Source organism: Bos javanicus, chromosome 9, assembly GCF_032452875.1.
Source record: "Bos javanicus breed banteng chromosome 9, ARS-OSU_banteng_1.0, whole genome shotgun sequence".
NCBI lineage: Eukaryota > Metazoa > Chordata > Mammalia > Artiodactyla > Bovidae > Bos > Bos javanicus.
The window spans coordinates 41,322,650-41,337,537 of record NC_083876.1 but is presented as its reverse complement, the minus strand read 5'-3'; the positions used below and the strand labels follow the sequence as shown (position 1 = coordinate 41,337,537).

The 14,888-nt window shown below is 43.8% G+C and overlaps 1 protein-coding gene across 5 annotated transcripts in view; it reads left to right on the top strand.

Moving 5' to 3' along the window:
* The window catches only part of ARMC2 (armadillo repeat containing 2), a 247,089-nt gene that overhangs the window by 141,047 nt on the left and 91,154 nt on the right, over positions 1-14,888 (top strand). For all 5 annotated transcript variants that reach the window (XM_061427637.1, XM_061427635.1, XM_061427639.1 and 2 more), the window contains one exon: positions 4,508-4,712. In XM_061427637.1, coding sequence (XP_061283621.1) covers positions 4,508-4,712 — 205 coding nt within the window. The remainder of the gene's footprint in view (positions 1-4,507; positions 4,713-14,888) is intronic.

Genomic DNA, 14,888 nt, shown 5'->3' with positions numbered 1-14,888 from the left:
GTCTGGGTTCTTCCATCCACCCTGTGGGCAGTTGCCCCCTTCACCATTCCCACCAACCCTGGCAGTCTGCGTCAGCGCCCAGGAAACAACGGCAGTAAAAAGTCATTGTCTTTTTGAAAGCGCACATCACCCAATTTAAAAAAGTGTTCTAATGCTCCAGGCTTGGACTCCCTGTCCTTTGTACAGGAGCTCCCTGGGCTTGTCTCAGAATCCCTATTGTTTAAGAAAAGGTATCTTTTGTTGAGAAACAGGCTGTAAAGGCTGCTGTGCAGACGGGGCCAGAGGGTGTGTCCCTTCCCCTGGTATGAAGTCTTTAGTAGCTGACAACTCCCCCAGCAGAGTTGGGGGGGCGTGGTGGCAGGTTTGGAATTCCTGATTGAGGAAAATAAGAGAAGAGATGTGTATAGTCAGGTTCATGGGGCCAGCAGTGTAATCTCTTCTGTTCAGATAGAGGTTTTGGCTGAAGGTGACCGTGTCACTCTGGTTATTCCAGCTAGATGGAGACCTCCGAGCAGGTTCCACCTTCTCACAGCCCTTGTATCTTAGCCATCCCAGACAGGCATCCTGCATGGGCTTCCTGAATGTCCCCGGACTCTGTGCTCTCCATCCCACTGATGCCACGCCACGTTTATCGCCTCTCACCCTATCCCTGGTCATCTGGCACTCCTGTCTTGCTCCACCTTCAGCTTGGTAGGGGGTTGCGTGTGGGTCAGCATTGGAACCCTCAGCCCTTGGAGGTGTCAGAGCCTGATCACACTGAGCGCCCACCCAGACATGGCTGTGAGCAGCAGCCTTGTCCTTCTATCCTGGTGGGCTGTGAAAAATGATGACTTTCTCTCAGTGTGCCATAAGGAACAAGAGGTCAGGAAGCAAATAAAAATCAGATTGCTTATCTTCTTGCTGAAAACCCTTCAGAGAGCCCTTGCTGTGTCTAAAGGAGTGGTTGCCAAACTAAGTTCCAGGGAACACTTTTGGCAAAAATGCAACTTTTCCTTGGAGTAAAGGTCCCGTGCTCTGTTGCCATGCATGTGAGCAATTACAGGATGGGGAAGGCCATCTGGTGAAGTCCCCTGTTTAGTTTTACTTTAGCCCAGCATTTCCCAGACCTACCTGGCTATGGACTATGTCTTTGGAAAACACAGTTTGGGAAACAGTGACCTAACACAGAAGTTGGCAAACTTTTCTGTGAAGGGCCAGCAAGTGAATAATTTAAACCTTCCAGGCCTCAGAATCTTCTGGTCAACCTTCTCAACTCTGCCAATGCAGTGGGAAAGCAACCGTAGACTGACCAGTGAAATTTGAAGTTTCATATAATTTTCACGTTACAAAGTACTGTTCTTTTGATTTTTTTTTTTTTTTGATCCATCATCCAGACATATAAAAGCCATTCTTAGCTTGCATGCTACATAGAGGCAGGTGGTAGGCCAGGTTTGGTGGGGCTGCAGTTGAGTGACTCGTGGTTCACGGGTGAAGTCTTCTCCCTCCAGTGTGCACAGCTCCGCCCCAGCCTCACGTTCCAGGCCCTTCTCAGTCCTCTCTTTTGCCTGCCCACCCACTCCCCGCCCCTGGTCCATGCACCAGCAGTATGGAACCCTTGCAGTTCCCCTAACCCATCCTGCTGTTTTGAGCTTCATGCAGGCTCTGCTATATAATTTGTTGGACCCAGTGAAAAATGAGAAAATGTGAAGCTCTTTGTTCAAAAATTCTTTAGAACTTCACGATGGCAACAGCAAAGCATTAAGCCAAGTGTGAGGCCCTTGTAAGCCTGGGGCCTAGCTTGACTCAGGTCCAGCTTGGACCCACGTGAAGCCAGCTCTCATCCCAGACCTTTGCTCCTTTTTCTCAGAAAAAAAATTTTTTTTTGGAGGGGGTGCTCCTGCTAACCCTTTGGAATGCTTTTCAGGCTCCACCTTCTCTGTAATCTTTCCCTGAGCAACTCTAACCCCTCAGGACTCTCCGTGCACTCCTCCTTACCTGGCGCAGACCACACTGCTCTGCATTTCTCTCTGGACAGATCTGCCTCTCTGTTTTCCCCTACTAGACTGAGTGGAAAAGGGGGTTTCTCTGTTTGAAGCCCAGGAGCCTGAAACAGGGTGTAGTCTGCAGTAAGTGCCAAAGAAATATCCTGAAACAGGACAGTTCCTATTTTCATGGTAAGGCTACTGATTGTTGGATCCTTTTGAAATGTACCCATGATCTACTACAAGATGAGTACAGCATGCTGCATGTATTTGCCAGAGGGACCCGAGTTTCGTCACTCAGGCTCGGTTGAAGGGTGGACCTCAGGCAGAATTAAGAGTGAGCCCCGGCTGCTCTTTGCTGTCGTGCTAACTGACCGCCCCCTCCTTGTTTGTGAACACAGAGGCTGCTGCTCCTCCGTCTTCAAGTAGGGTTGCGTTTTCCCCTCTAGAGCAGAAGCTCCATAGCGGCTGGGACTTCTCACCTCACCCCTAAGCCACCAGCCCCTGAGCATCTGGCACATGGCAGCGCGTGCTTCATAAATATTTATGGAGCGAACAAGTGAAAGAAACGAATACTAAAATATAGGGACAGGCTAAAAATGCTTTGTAATCTGAAACGGAGTATGTGCTTTGTAATTCAGTCCTCAAGATGTTTAAGGATGTGTGGTGCTATGGAGAGAGCCCTGGACTTGAGTTCCATGAATAATAATGACCACGACTTCTGGGTGTTGAGTGTGCTAGCTCTATGGAAGCCACTTTACCAGGCCAGATCACTTAATTCTCCCCACGTCTCCTAGAGGTGGGGACCGCTGAGAAAGAGGAGAGAAGCTGAGGGAGCTGCCCGCATCCCACAGCCTGTACCTGACCCCAAGTCTGATAGAATGCCAAGCCTGCCCTTTCCCTGCCATATATCCTAGCTCTCCTCAAACTTGCTCTGTGACCTTGGACTGATCACCTTTTGGGTTCTCAGTTTTCTCATCTGAAAAATGAAGGCTAGACTAGCCAATCTTTAAAGTTCCTTTCTGCTGTAAAATTCAGTGTTTTGAAAGCACAGAGCTTAGTCAGAGGTGGTTTTGTTATTGTTGGGTTTTTATTGGTTTGATGGTTCAAGCACAGAAAAGGAAACCTTGAGTCATTTTGGAAAAGCTTGCAAAACTACTTCTGTATGAGAAATAGCTCATCCTCCTTGCCCCTTTGAAAAACATGTGTTATCAGGAACTAGAGTTGAGTAGCAGCATCATGGGTCAGCTATTCCTAATGTCAATTTGCTGAGGAAGAAGCAGTGTTATATTTTAAATCTAGGATCTTGCCACTATAAACACAGTAGATGTTTCAGTTCAGAGACTGGACGTCCTTTTCTTTGCAACTCTTATTTCTCTTGAGAAAGCCTTCCAAGTGTTCAGGTGCCCTCCTCTACCGCTGCTGGAAAATGGTCTGCTGGGCCCCTACGAGCCAGCTCCTGCTCCTCTGACCACCTTTCTCCTCCCAACCCTGTCACACACGCCACTTACGCTGTCCCCTGAGGGCCCCAGACTCACTCCTGCCTTTGGGTGTCTGCACCACCAGTTCCCTGCGATAGAAACACAGTCCCTCGTCATCTGACAGCTCGATGCCTCCCTTCCAGTAAGGGTTTGCCTACCATGCCCACCTGTTAAAATTTGTTCCCTGCCCCCATTCCCAATCCCAAGCCCCTCTTCCCCCTTCTCCACGTTTCTGCTTTTGTTTTTTCCCATAGCACCTACCCTCTTACATACTTCACTTACTATGGTCTGTTACTTATTGTCTGTTGTGTAAACAGGTGTACTGTAAGGATGTAAGCTCTGTGAGGGCAGGGATCTTTGCTCTGTCACTAACGCACCCCAAGTGCTTAGGACAATGCCTGACGTCAAGAAAACACTCGATATTTCTGAATGAAAAAGTTCCAGCATGATCAAATCCAGGAAGAAGCATTGCTATGGGACACAGAGGTATTTATGTGGACTAGGTAGTTCATAAACCTGAATTTGAGTATTTGCCTACAGTGAAAGAAGGGAAAGCCTGGCAAACTGCAGTCCATGGGGCCACAGAGAGTCACGGAACAGCTGAACAACAACAAAACTCTAAGCTAATAGAGCTAAGATCTATTAATTTTCACCTGCTGAGTTGATGATGTCAAGCCTGAATTAGTGATGAGGCCTTGCATGTATTCAGGGAGATTTTCTTTTTTATTAATAGATTTTATTTTTTAGAGCAGTTTTAGGTTTCATTTTATAGCCAAAGTGAGTAGGAAGTACAGAGAATTCCCACACCCTCCACTTCCCACCTCCTTTCCCCTATTAGTTAACATCTTGCCTTAGTGTAATGCTTTTGTTACACTAGATGAGCCAATATTGATATATTGTTATTAAGTAAAGCTGTTCAGGGAGGTTTTGTCCATATAATTCCAGACTCAATTATAAGTAATATATAATTTTTAAATTGTATAAATTCTTGGATTAAAAAAAATATTGAAAGACGGTGAATCCTAAAATAAATGCTTTGACAAAACATTTCCTTGGTTATTACAGCAACGAGAGTGGGATCCGAAGAAACAGTTAAGACAAGGGACTCTGTGGTGAAAATAAATGGGATTTACTTAACAGAATCAAAGGCCATTGGCCACTTAAAGCGTCATCCACTTCAGCTAACATATGATGGAGACTTCAGTAAAATCACGGAGCAAGAAATGTTTAAAGGGGCGACGTCCGTGCTGTTTCATCTCAGAAGTGGAGGGTCAGTATTCTTTTCACTTAATTTCCAGGTCAGAGCAACTGTGTCATCTACCAGTTTGTTCTCTCTGTTATGTAGATGATTGATTTGCATTTTTCCCTTTTATGTAAACAAATTTTAAATTTATGATGCATGAGTAGGAGAGATTTCTTCTCAGGGCTGAATGGGGTTGATTTTACGTCTCCCTCTTTACTCCTCAGGAAAACATTTATTCGTACCTGCCAAAATGCTGCTTTGATAGGGCTGTCAGACTAAAGTCTCTGCTTTATTTGGGCTGTTCCAGCCAGCCCTTGAGTGATGACTGATCATACTGTTTGTGTTATGTGGGATTCTTGCCCGGCCTGGAATTTCTCACTACCTCCCTTTAGGTTAGTTCACTCTTGTGGACTCCACCAAACTTGATTTATCTTATTTTCCAGTAGAAACTTGGATTAAAATATTTATTTTGCAAACTAGAGTTAAAACAGGAGAGTCCTGTGGATTTCGCTTATCTGTAATACCTCACTACTAATCCCTCGTGAAATGAACGATCAGGAGTTACTCTGTTTCATACCACATTCCTAGAGAAGGCTTTTTTTTCCCACCCCGGTCTGTGTTGACCCTTTCACCAGCCCCTACCTATGTAAGAACCCCTAAGTTCACACCATGTTCTTAGATATGGTTTTCTAGCAATTTTCCTACCATATTAAGGATTTGTAGAGAAATGTGCACTTTGTGAATTCTTACACTGGTGTTTTCCTAAGGAAGCCTTGAATAACTGGGGAACCAGGGGGGGAAAGAGAGCAGGCTGTGGTTTCCAGTCCCAGCCAGCAGTGGTGCTAAGACGGGCAGGAGGTCTTGAACTGGACAGGGTCACTCAGAGATATTTTTCTGTGATTTTCCATTGGGTCATTGTGAACAACTGCCCAGTTAGGATTTGCTTAACAAGATTAAATTCCATGGGCCATTTTAAGACCAAGTGCTTGTTGCCCTCACTTTAGATTCGGGTCTGACTTTGGCTTGTACGTATGCCGGGTGCTTAATACTGCCTCCACCCCTACTGGCTGCTTGGCAGTTGGTTAGTTTAGCTGAACTGACCTTGTCTGCTGACACAGCCTGAAGAGCGTTGCACACGCAGACTTTATATTAGGCAACCTAGTAGTCCTTGTAATGTCGCTTTGCATTCAGAACATTTTTTTAAATTAAAGGAAAAATGAAATGTCTCCTTAAGTGGAAGAGAAGGACTTCAAATTGGGACTTTGGGAGTTGAGCACAAAACATCAAACTGGCCATTGCAACAAATCTTTTCCAGTTGGTGAATAAGAATAGGCTGCGAACCTCAGAGCTTAAACATAAAAGGCAGCAGGAGAACTTGTGTTTCTTTCAGCGCTGAACTGAAACGGAAACATTTATCTTGCTGCACCCATCCTTACAGTAATTAAAGTTGACTAGGAAAAAACAGACAAGAGCTGTTTTTCTTTTCTTCTTTTGCAAGCCTTCAAATGTTGTGGAATAATCTAGGAGGGTTCAGTATTTATTCCTCAGTCTGGGACAGCAAAGGCATTTTCGGTTACATATTTTTATCTCACACACAGCAGAGGAGAAATCAGTTAGGGACTGGTGGCACTTCTTCCTGACGGTCCAGAATTAGGAGGTGCTGGGCGGCAGCACTGGTTGCTTTCTTTTCGCTTTGTTAGGATGTCTTTTGCATCGTTCAGTGAATTGTGTCTGCCCTGGATTTGTCATACACCCTGGCAGGTTTAATTTCCAGTAACATTTTGGCTTTATGAATCTTTACCCCCTTTAATCATTGGATGGGATTTTTGTTGAGGTGGTGCCAGAAAAAAAATTTTTTTTATACAGTAGGATTAAAACAAACCAGAAAATGGAAATTCTTAGCAGTTCTTTCATTAATTGCATTCATGAATCAATCTGGAACACTTGAGATGGTTGTTTCTGGTAAACATTTAAGCAAATAATTCCAAGAAATGATCTTTGCTGTGTAGTGGAGTATTCCCAGTCTTGATGCTAAAGCCCTACCCTCAATTAACATGTTTTCATGTTTAGACCAGAAAGTGGGAAATGAAGACTCCTGTCAGTGAGCTGAGCTGGCTGGAGAAGGGAGAAAAGGGATTGCGTAACTGGAGCTGACAGCGGGTTGAGGGCTGAGAAGGAGAGGGCGGAGGAAGGGAGGTCAGGCTCCGCACAGGGTCTTTGCTGCTGATCTGGCGTGGGAGCCGCCACCTTCATGCCTGTGCTTCATGCCTAGCGAGAGAAAGGAGTAGTTTAATTTGGTGAAACCGTGTTGATTTTAGGGAAACCCTTAATTTAGAACAAACTCAGACCTGGGGTGGACTGGAGTTTAACTTTATGTTGGTCGTGATGGAAAAAGCACTTGCTAGACGAGGCATCGTTGCTGACAAGGTTGGGGGTGGGGAAGTGGGCACTGTTTAACTTTCCAGACGAGAAAAGCACTCTCCAGCCCTCACTGAACTGTCATCTTCAAACCATGTGCCAATCAGTGACAGCCTGTGTGTCCATGCGAGGATTCCAAGTTTGGCAGGCCTGCAATCAGCAACACCCCATCTTCTCTTGCTTTATGTTGCTATATGTTTTGAAAATAGCTTTCTTCAAAATACATATGTGTGTGTGTATCTCCATCATCTATCCAGTGGTTCTGTCTGATGAACCCTTTTATACATCTGCTTTTAAAAAGCTTCTAAGAGTTTCTGTGTAAATATTGTTCAATTTCTTGTGGTTTGGAAATGTGATTTTTAGGAGGAAAGTCCAAGAGCAGTTACTTGTGGAGGGTTCAGAACTCTTTGGGGGTCAGAATCTGTGGGTTCAGAATCAGTTCTCTCTCAGCCACTTGATTCAGCTGTATGTTCTTTTTTTAAAAAGTTTTTTTTTTTTTTTTAATTTGTTTACTTGGCTGTGCCAAGTTGTCACTGCAGCACGCCAGTTCTTTAGTTGTGGATGGGAACTCTTAGTTGAGGCACATGGGATCTAGTTCCCTGACCAGGGATTGAACCCGGCCCCCCTGCATTGGGAGGTCAGAGTCTTAGCCACTGCACCATCAGGGAAGTCCTCAGCTCTGTGTTCTTGGACAAGCCTCTGAACACTTCCAAGGGCTCAGTTTTCTAATCTATAAGCTGTGCTCCTTTCACCCCTGTGTCCTCCTAGCACTCACCAAAAGCTGTGAAATGAGAGTAGTCGGTTCAGAGGTGGGCATGTGATCTACACCAGGCCAATTGAATCCTTCCCTGGGACTTCTGCCAAAGCCTTTGGGGAAAGCGCTCTTCCTCAAGGTTCCCAGGCTGTAAAGAATGACATAGTCGTGGAGCCAACAGTGGCTATTTCATTGCCTGTAGAGGGTGACTGACAGGAAGTGACGTATAAACAAGCAGCGCCAAGGAATGGAGACAGTGACTAAGTTCAAGGATGACATATAAGCCCCTAAATCCAGCTGTGCGTGAGGCCACCACATCCACAATATGTTCTTTTCTCTCTCTCTCTCGCCCTTCTTTCTTTTCTTCTTTCTTTCCTTCCTTCCTCTTTCTTTTCTTTCTTCCTTCCTTTATTTACTTTGACAGGAACAGCTTATGGTACTTTAGTTTTTTGTCATTTGGAATATGGCAACCAAGAGTCTTGTTAACCTGTTAGACTCTGTGAAATAGAGATAAAGACAAGGACAAAGCAAGAAACAAAGCGAGTCTCTCCGTTAAGGAAGATGTATCCAGCAGTCTTTAACTAGAGAAATGAGAGGTAAGGATGTGAGCAAGCCACAGGAGAAATGGGGAAGCCACAGTCAAGGCCTCATTCAGGAGCCAGAGTGTGGGGAACCCCCTGTCCAGTGGTTAGGGCTTTATGCTTTCACTGCTCAGAGTCCTGTTTCAGTCCCTGGTCAGAGAACTAGGATCCCACAAGCCGTGCGGTGTGGCCAAAGTGCAAAGAGCTGAAGTGTGAAGCAGGACAGGGGAAATGGAGCTGAGAGTGACACGCTCTCCTCATTTCGTGTGATCCATCCAGTTGTGTGTGTGTGTTTATGGGGGAGGGAGTTTGATAGATTAGAACCTAAGGAACCCAGCCTGTGAAGAGGCTTTTCTGTGAGTCACGAAACCTGCTACATACTGTACACATGCTGCAGGTTGAGAAAAAGGACAGACTTTTCAGACAGATATTCAGGGAAAAGTTGAAGCTACAGAGCACCCCAGTTCTCGCCCTGCATGGACTGTTTTCATTCTTCAACAAATCCATGGCTCTGTTTCAAGATAAATAACGCTAGGACAAGAGTGAACATGGAACCCGAGCATAACTTTGTAATGAACATAACAAAAGACAGATGAAGGAAATGGGTCGCAAAAGGAACTGCCCTCCAAGAATAAGGAGAGTTTTACAAAAGGGAAAAGAGCTCTCCGTTGGCTTGTAAGAATGCAAATTAGAGATTTTAAGTCCTTGATCTCGTGAAGAGAGAGAGTACACTCACAGTTCTTAAAAAAGAAATGAAATAAAAATGTATAAACATGGAGAGAAAAGCCATATCAAAAGTAAAAGCAGCTGAAAATGCAGTCAGATGTGGTGGTTAAGCTAGAGGAAATCAAACATAGAGGAGTGAATGAGAAAATAGGAAAATGATTAGAGAGACTGAGATAGAAATGAGAGGCATGGCACTTGTATTCCTGAAGGGGAGAGTTCTCTTCCCTTCCCCCATCTTACTTTGACTAAGTGCCAGGCACTCTTCCAAGTGATTTACATATATTAACTCATTTGATATTCACAACAACCCACTGAGAATGGAAAAGATGGGAACAAGAAAAATATTGACATAATAGAAGATGACGTTCTGAAATAGAGATTCAAATCCGAAACTCAAAAGGACACGTCATGTCCCAACAAAATTTGACATGGAATAATCCACACTAAGACATTTCTAACAGTGTTCAGCACTAGTACCGTGCCCAGTACGTAGAACACACCCCATTAGAAATTGCTGATTGAGTGCGTAAATGCAAGAAGGCGGCCTATGGCGATCAGGCTGAACACGCAAGTCCCATAGAAGGAGAAAAAGGCTGGCTGCCTCTGGCTTTATTAGAGTTTCTCTCAGTGCTGGAAGACAGTGGAGTAAGGCCTATGGAGTCCTGAGTTCCAGCCACGTTGTCCTTCAGTTAAAAGGCAACAGAGAGACCTTTTCATTGTGAATGGATTGGGGGACTACAGTATTCACACACTCGGTAGAGAACTCTTTGACAACAAAATGATGAGTCAAACTTCAGAACTGAGAAACGAGGGAGCTATCATAAAATTATCCATGGTGAGTATTGACTTTGTTTTCATATTGAATTTAAACAACTCTGAAAATGATGGTTACGGAACAGAAACCTTGACGATTGTAATATTAGCATAAATAACCAAAACTGGTTCCTGGGAGAAAGTGTGAGTGAATAGATGTGTCAGTAGCTCCAGTCTGAAATTGAAATATGTAGTTGAAAGAGTGATTTCAGCATCCTAATGCTTTTTATTCTTTCTTTTCTTAACTTTAGAGAGATCTTTTAGAAACTAATATCTCTTGTGAAGACCCATTCATCTGAAGCTCTACAATTCCTTCAGTTTCTGTTTCTCTGTCATATTGAAGTAAAATTTATACTTTATACTTTTAATTACATTGACACATATAGTATTTGTGTGTCAAATCCCATTTATATGTATCTTTTACCTGCCCTCATTCTTTTGTCTTTTCATTTGAATATATGCAAAATATATCTGGAATGGTGTTTGCCACATATTAACTATTTATTTCTGGGTGGTGGGGTCCTAGATGATTTTCTAAATCTTGTTTGTACTTCTTATATTGCCTGGCCTTAAAAATAATAAATATATCATTTTTTCCAAACATAATGAAGTTATTATTCTTTTAAGAAATTAAGTAAATGTGACTGAGAAACTGTTTCCTCTGGGAAAGACAGATGTGACCAGAATGATTTTGTGGAGTCCCACCTTCTTTGACAGCATCTATTTGACAAGGATTTCATGATGAGCAAAGCCCTGGACTAGTGGGGTTGGGAGATACACAAATAATCCCCATCCATGAGGCCCTTCCTGACATGTCAGGCTCTGATGCTCAAGCGCAGTTCTTGGAGCAGCAGCATCTGCATCACCTGGGAGCTTGTTAGAAGTGCAGGGTCTCAGACCTGCTGAATTAGAATCTGCATTTTATAAGGTATCCAAGTGATTCTAATACACACGAAAGTTTCAGAAGCACTGTTCAATGATTAACACTAGAGGAGTGAAAGAACTGGAAAAAAGGGCCTTGGGAGTTTAGAGGTGCAAGAACCTATCTCTGACTTGGAGATCAGGGAAGGTTTCCTGGCCTCTGTGGGGTTTGGGATGCCCCTTGAGGATGATTTTCAAAAGCGGGGTGGGAAGGCTCTGTGTTCTTTGCTACAGGAGCAGCATAAGCCACAGGGGGATTTGACTTGGTGGTAGGTTCAGAGAAAGGCAGATGGCCTGTTGTAGTGGACACATGGGTCCTGATGCTGTAGACTAGTACATGGAGCGCTGAGAGGTTTTCAGGGGAGTGATGCTGGCAGCTACATGAAGGACAGTTGGAGAGGGAAGAGGAGTTGTAGCCGTTCCAGTGGGAAGATGATTATGTGTGAGCTGGAGCAGCCCACTGGGACATGGGAATGGAGAGCAGATCGTCAAAACCATGTGGAATCATTTCCTCAGAAACGCCGTGGAACAGGGTAAATGCCAGCAACTCTCCACTGTGCTGATGTACTCGTTGCTGCCATAGTGAGAAGCTACAGGGCTCTTCATGTGAGACCCCTTGAAACTGGAGCTGTAAAAGGTGAAGGGGAACATGGAACTGTGGACTTTCACTCTTAAGTAAGGGAATTTAAGCCTAAGTTAAGCTAATGTGATTAGCTACAAAGCAGTGTCTAATCAACTTTCTATATACAGAACTTGAGTAATAATCACTTGGGTTTCCGTGAAGGCTCTGGTAAAGAATCCACCTGCAATGCAGGAGACGCAGGCTTGCCTCTGGGTTGGGAAGATCCCCTGGAGAAGGAGATGACAACCCACTCCAGTACTCTTGCCTGGAGAATCCCATGGACAGAGGAGCCTGGCGGGCTGTAGTTCACGGGGTCACAAAGAGTTGGATGCATCTGAGCAACTGAACAACCATAACCAGTTAGTGATTATTGAGAAAGGTGCAAGAGTATATATATGCATAGTCTCTGAAAATGTATATTTTAAATCTTGGACCACCAACTCAAAGCTATGGTAACCTTGGAGGATTCTCTCAAAATTTTGATCTTCTGACCATTCCTCTAAAATCATATTCTTTAATTTCACTGTTTCTGTGTAACCATTTATGTAGAATTCAATTTTAGTGTTAGTTGTTAAGATAGAGTACTAGTGTCTGGGAACTGTGTGTCTGGGGCTTCAGGCTATGAAGACATGATAAAGAGACCAACACCTTTTGGTGGTGGCATTCTTGAACTGCAGTCAAAAAATCAAAGAGACTGCAGAGCAGGGGCCAGCAAACTAAGGCCCATGGGCCAAATCCAGCCTACTTGTTTTTGTAAATAAAGTTTTATTGGAACACAGCCATGCCCGTTCATTTATCTACTGTCTCTGGCAGCTTTCACACTACAGCCCCAGAACTGAGTATTTGTGACAGAGACTGTGTGACTGCAGAGCCTAAGATGTTTACTGCCTGACTTGAATCTATACAGCTTGAGTCTAGTTCTAAAAATGAAAAGTCGTCTTCTTAGGGCAAGGAAAATGTTAGCTCAAAATTTGCTAAATTTTCTTTTTATCATGTGTATCTGTTAAAATTTTCTTCTCCATTTTCACATGTAATTATTTCCCAAATGGAAAAATCTCCCCTAATTCCAAATCCTCCCACTTATCTACTTCTTTATATCTTTTTTAGTTATTACTCCAAAGAAGGAATCAACAAGCTATAGCCCTAGAGCCAGATCTGGCCAACCACCGATTTTGTTTATGTATTTTTTACAGCCCTTGAGCCGAAAAAATTTTTCCCTACATTTAAAAATCATTACATTTTAAATGGTCACAGGAGTATCTATATAATAGCCTCTTTTTTGCCACCTGACCCACAAAGTATAAAATACATACTGTCTGGCTCTTTAAGAAAAAGTTTGTTGACCTCTGCCTAAAGAACCTTGGTCATAGTGATGGGAAGAATTGTCTGAATTATAGCAAGATGTGAATTTTAGAAGACCTTCAAAGAAATATACTTTTCTTTCTTTGGAATATAAATGATCCAGAAGTAGACGCTGCCAACATGACGGTCGTGTGGATGGGCAGTCGTAACCCAGGCCGGATGTGGTGTTACGTTGTCTACAGAGCTTGGTTCTGGTGGTTCAGAATGAAAGGTGGGACTTGTTAATGACTGGGAAGAGAGAACCTTGTTTTTGCTCTGAAACGTGGGCTGCAGAGGAGGGTCCTGGGAATGCCTTTCCCACTCTGCTTTCCTCAGGACTCCAACCTGATTACAGGCAAAAGCAGAGGAAGGGCAGAGCTGAGAGAACTGCAGAAAGAGAGAGCCAAAGCCCTGATCACACCACACCTGAAACCTGAAGCCTACCCCTGGCACTCACCTTTTGGGTTACATGAGCCAATTAATTCCATGTACTATTTAAGTCAGAAGTAGGTTTCTGTTATTTGTAGACGAAGATATCCCAGTGAAATGGTCTTATTCTGGCTTTAAGAAGGATTTCACAAAAGAGCTTTAAGGAATATTTTCTGGAATTGTTTTATTCTTGGTACATCAGAAGATATTCCAAAAAATCTAATTATGGTCTTTAACAGCATGAAACAGAAAGCTGAGAAGAAGAACAATTATACTGGATGACTGAATCAAGATCTAGAAACATCTAATAGGCAGGAACTCTTTGCCAAGTATAATTGTGAAACTTAATGAGGAGTCCAGTGTAGATGGGGAAATCTGCCTTTAGCTGCATATGGAAGACAAGACAAGACGTGATGTCACCACCAAAACTGTTCATGCGATTTTAGGCTGCATCATTTAGAACCTCTTCTCTTTGCTCCTCAGGCCACACCTTTAGCTCAACACTGGGTTGCAGACTTTAAAAGGAATCCAGACAAACTGACACTCAGAGTAACTGAACAGGCTGGTAAAGTGATTTGAAACCATATCATATGAGGAGCAGATGAAAGGACTGGAGTCTGTTAATGACATCACTGATACAGCCATGATAACAGTAAAAGCTTACTGAGTACTTGTTGTGTGCCAGAGCTGTGCTAAGCGATTCCACATCACATCGTTTAATCCTCACAACGATCTTACTTTGAGGGGCACTGTCATTTACCACCCCCTCATACGGTGGCTCCGACGGTAAAGAATCTGCCTGCAATGCAGGAGACCTGGGTTCAATCCCTGAGTTAGGAAGACCCCCCCTGGGGAAGAAAATGGCAACCCAGTCCAGTATTCTTGCCTGGAGAATTCCATGGATAGAGGAACCTGACGGGCTATAGTCCATGGGGTCACAAAGAGTTGGACATGACTGAGAGACTAACGCTTTGACTTTTCACTTTCACATATATCAGATAGGGAAACCAAAACTTCGGTTAAAAACTTACCTGAAGAAGTCGCAGAACCATAGGATTAATGCCATAGGAGATGAACTGAAGTGGTAACCATGACATATTCTGAGTATCTGAAGGATTGTCAAGAGGAAGAAGGATGAAGATTTGTTTCATTAGAAGAACCAGGATCAGTGGGTAGAAGTTAGAGTGAGATGGTTCTTCTTTGAGTACAAGGCCATCTAGTCTTCTCTTTAGCAGAGGGGGAATTTTCCTGGATGCCTCCCTCTCTGCTTCATGCGCTCTGTGAGACACAGGCTGTACTGTGCCACAGAAACCCTATTAGAGCCACCCTCGCCAGACTGGAAAGTTGTTCCTCCAGCCTCATCTTCTTGGACTTGTTAATCATGCTCACTTTCTCAACATGCTGGACTGCATGAGAGCATATGTTGTCTCTCTCTCTTTCCTTTGGACCCCTTCTCCCCTTTCTATTCTTTACCCCTGACTGTCTGAGACAAGGCCATGTCCTGAGATTCTGGTCTTGGGGCCACTGTTCTGATGCTTCTCATCCTGGTGTATTGCTTGGACCTTTAACGGAGCTCCTTTCCCGATTTTCACATCTCC